General features: G+C 39.6%; 1 protein-coding gene across 1 annotated transcript; it reads left to right on the forward strand.

The window, feature by feature from the left end:
• The first annotated feature begins 215 nt into the window (after nt 1-215).
• On the forward strand, nt 216-3,156 carry LOC149011547 (putative cinnamyl alcohol dehydrogenase 6). Its single transcript, XM_089162851.1, has 6 exons — nt 216-385; nt 467-580; nt 663-890; nt 1,543-1,831; nt 2,116-2,269; nt 2,680-3,156. Exons 1-6 carry the CDS (start codon nt 291-293, stop codon nt 2,898-2,900), a joined length of 1,101 nt encoding a protein of 366 aa, XP_089018977.1. The 5' UTR covers nt 216-290; the 3' UTR covers nt 2,901-3,156.
• The last annotated feature ends 1,421 nt before the right edge of the window (nt 3,157-4,577 follow it).

Genomic DNA, 4,577 nt, shown 5'->3' on the forward strand with positions numbered 1-4,577 from the left:
GTAAAGTTGAACCCGACCAGTTCACACACCCAGAGTGACGAGACAAGTAATTAACAATTTCACGGACCGACATAGATCAAGACTTCGAGAGATCATCCGTGAACCATTCGATTAAAGTTGGATAAGGTTTGATAGAGGTAATTAAATGGCAACTGTTTCCTGCTCAGTTAGGTTGGTTATAAATGAAAGAACCAACTGAGATTTGCAACAAGGAAAGTAGAGCTATAACCCATCATCGAGCCTTGGGCTACAGAGAGTCTCTCATTATCGATTGAAGCTAAGGTACAAGAATGGCTCAGACCACCCCAAACCATACACAGACAGTCTCAGGTTGGGCAGTTCATGAGCCGAGCGGCAAGATCACCCCTTTCACGTTCAAAAGAAGGTAGAAACTATAAAAGAATAGTTTATTCTTGTTATGGTTTCTGAATAGTTTCATCAAAACTGATCACTATTGGTTTGTCAGGGAAAACGGAGCAGATGATGTAACCATCATGATCCTCTACACTGGAATGTGCCACACTGATCTTCACCATATAAGGAATGATTGGGGTATCACCATGTACCCTCTGGTACCTGGGTAAGATGAGTTCTTTGCACTTCAATTTTCATCTTCTTCGTTAGTACTGTGTATCCAAGTAGCTGCATTTTGTCACTGTCAGGCATGAAATCACAGGAGTGATAACGAAGGTGGGAAGCAATGTGAGTGGTTTCAAGGTGGGAGACAGGGTTGGTGTTGGATGCTTGGCTGCTTCATGTCTGGAATGCGAATACTGTAAGGAGTCTCAGGAGAACTATTGCGATAAGGTTCAGTTTACTTACAATGGCATCTTCTGGGATGGTAGTATCACTTATGGTGGCTACTCAGAAATGCTTGTTGCCGATAAAAGGTATTATCTGCTATGAAAGAAGGTGTTCTGGTTTAGAGTCCATGCATTCCACATTCCAAGCCTTGAGGGTGGATCAGGTTCTCATGCTGGGAGAGTGAGAACCCTTGTGAAGGTTCCCAAACAAAAGTCTTCTGATGGTATATGTAACAGTTCTCACCCCTATAAAGCATATCACTTACTATAAGTTCAGGCTGTGTGACCTTATGGAAGTAATTGAGTCATGGGAATAAATTCAAAGCATCACCCTGGGTTGGATGCATTTGATATAATTATGCTAAGGTGTTGCAACAGGTGATATGAACGGTCATGATGGTAGTCAGATCATGCAGATTAAATCATCGCTGTTAAAAAAAGCATGCCCAAATTGGAGGATTCGAACTGTTTTCCAATGGAACCCAACCGATTCACTTCAGTGATTCCTATTTGCATATGTTTTTTTTAACAGTGAGGATTTAACATGCATGGTGTGGCTGCCATCTAATTGCTACATCACCTTTCTTCTAGTCGGAGAATTTTCTTAAAGCAACAACAAACTTTGTCCCAACTAATTGCCATCAAGTATATGGAATTTGCCTTCCAATCTAACTCTATTAACTTTTGAATTTTTTTTTTTTAAATTGCTATGAATTTTGGAGTTTGGCATTCATGTCAGGTATGTGGTGCATGTGCCAGAGAACCTTGCCATGGATGGAGCAACCCCATTGTTGTGCGCAGGGATAACAGTGTTTTGCCCCATGAAGGATAACAACATGCTTAACTCGCCTGGGAAGAAGATGGGCGTAGTGGGTCTGGGTGGGCTTGGCCATATGGCTGTTAAGTTTGGGAAGGCATTTGGACTCCACGTTACTGTCATCAGCACTTCCCCTTCCAAAGAGACAGAAGCTCGACACCGCCTGAATGCCGATGACTTCATCCTTAGCACAAATCCTAAGCACATGCTGGTTAGTGGTTACTTTTAGTCTTTTAGATACACTCCACCACGTATCACTTTTGATTTTGTGAGAGTGAGTTAGGATCCTCTATTTGCGAGGGTAGAGGGCTGTGCTCCTCTCAAATCGCTCCACTATATGTTTAGGTGGAAGACATCCACATTATAATCCCCCTCTTAAACGCATAATAGAGGGGTTGTGTGAGAGAAACACAGTTTTTTATCCAAACTCAATTTGTACTCTTAATTTGTTAACCATATGGTAAAAACTTGATTGGTAATTTTTGCTAATAACAGGCAGCGAGAAGAACTCTAGATTTCATCATCGACACAGTTTCGGCAAATCATTCGTTGGGGCCCACCTTGGAGCTCCTTAAAGTGAATGGAACTTTGGTTTTGGTGGGTGCTCCAGAGAAGCCTCTGCAGCTGCCTTCTTTCCCTCTTATTTTTGGTATGAGTTCCTTGAATTTTTTATTTATTTCAGATCAAGTAATTAACAAGATGGCTAGCGTGGTATTCATTACTTGGTAGATTGTTAATGCGTAAGTAAATTCATATGATAGAGACTAGACAAAAATCTCTAGAAATAATTTAGATTAAAATTCAAAAAGATGACTTATTTTTAGCAATTTCTTAGAACAATGGTGAGACGTGGGGCTCCAAAAGTCTATGCTCAATCGGGGACTATGAGTTGGACTTCCTTGATGTTATTTTGTCCTTCTTAAGAAGTAGGAAATCGAGCTTCTCAATGGGCCAGCAGATAAGCATGTATTTGGGGTTCCTTCCTCTACAAATCTAAAATATTGAAAGATGTCTTCTCTTTGATGGCGATTTAATAAAGTTGGAATTTTGGTGATGCAGGAAAAAGGGTGGTGAAGGGTAGTATGATTGGTGGAATCAAAGAGACACAGGAGATGATGGATCTGTGTGGGACGCATAACATCACTTGTGATGTGGAAGTGGTCAATCCAGATCAAATTAATGAGGCCATGGACCGGCTCGCTAACAATGACGTTAAGTACCGGTTTGTCATTGACATCGGTGGGAGAGGAAAGTCCTCAGAAGCTCAAAAGAAGGACTAGTGAGTCTTGTGACCATGCCTTCATCTTTCAATTTGTGTTGTTATTTGTAATTCTCATTTGTGGCCTGAAACTGACATTTTGTTACCAGGTTTGAGACAACTAAGATGATCTTATCTAAATCTTTCAATGGATCTAGAATATTTAGTAGTATTTCTTAAACTAAGGTGCCAATTTAGTAAGGGAACCATCCGTATAAAATCATACCATTCGAAATCATTTAAAAAATAGTATGGTAAAATATCTCAAAATGGTTTCTATTGCAGTAGGGTAATAGTTTTGGATGCAGTACCAATGGTATATATTGTTTTCATACTGTCCGTAAAAAAAAAAAAATATATATATATATATATATATATATATATATATATATATATATATATATATATATATATAAATATATATATATATATATATCATACCATTTAATACCTTGTACAGCCTCTCTTGTCTAGTTGGATCCGCTTTGCTCTTCTTTTTCATGAATGGATATGCCCTTGACTGACAGACCAACTATGTTGTAGATCAATGCTATTTTTTTCTCCATAAAAAGTTATTCACTAAAACAACGAGAGTAGGGTATATGGGTGCAAGTTTCACCCTGGCCTACCCACAACTCGAACAAGATTCAGGCTCAAAACACTAGTCTTGAGCACTGGCTAGAACATGGTGGCTATTAGGCGTGATAAGCACGGTTTGAAATATCACCTAAAAAGGCGGTGTCGGTGGCTGGCGAAACCATCGACACCCCAAGATGTCGAGGGTTTCAACTTTCAAGTGTTTTATACTTTTATAATTTATTACCAAATAATATATAATATACTAATATAAAAACATTTATATGTTGCAACTTGCGCACACGTAAAGCCATAATAACGGGACCCGCAATGCAATTGATTTTCAACTTTTTAACTTTTAGTGGTGAACAGTAAGGTGCTAATGAATAAACTTGAGAAATCCCTGTCCTTTCATTTTTCACTGCCCAGAGAGTAGAGAAAAAGACAGTGATGGTGAGTGATTGAGAGAGACAGAGAGAACTGAGAACTGAGAAAATGAAGAGAGTGAGAGTGAGAACTGAGAAGTCGATGAGCGACTGGGAGAGCCGGAGAGATCTGAGAAGTCGGAGACTATGCTGGAGCCTGCATCCTGCGAGAGAGAAAGAAGACAGAGAGAGAGAGAGAGAGAGAGAGAGAGAGAGAGAGAGAGAGAGAGAGAGAGAGAGAGGGATCAGAGAAGGCTGCATCTTGCGAGCTGTTCGGAGTTCTCTTCTTCTCTTCTGGCATCCAACAACTAGCAGTTGCTACCGGCGGAGAAATCGTCGATTTTTTTCTGATATTTGGTTGGTTTGGCGAAAAACGATCGATTTTTCGGCGAGTTTTCGTCGACTTTTAGTTGCTGTCGTTTCGATGATCAGTTGCGTGTCTCCTGTGAATGACATGGCGATTTTTAGCCAAAATGTCGTGACATTTCAGCAACATAATGTACATTGGTGATAAGGCTGATTTTTCATCATTTCCCTAATTGTCTCTAATTTGAATTCTTTTCATATTATTTTCTCCTCTTATTTGAATTCTTTCCATTCATCCTTCCTTCCACTCAAATTTTTTCCATACCATCTCATCCTTCCATTTCATCAGTATCCTATTTGGCTTGATTGGTTTCTCTATTGAATCATTTCCA

Source organism: Hakea prostrata, chromosome 7 (genome assembly GCF_041222555.1).
Source record: "Hakea prostrata isolate BN-2017 chromosome 7, UWA_Hpros_2, whole genome shotgun sequence".
Classification (NCBI taxonomy): Eukaryota; Viridiplantae; Streptophyta; class Magnoliopsida; order Proteales; family Proteaceae; genus Hakea; species Hakea prostrata.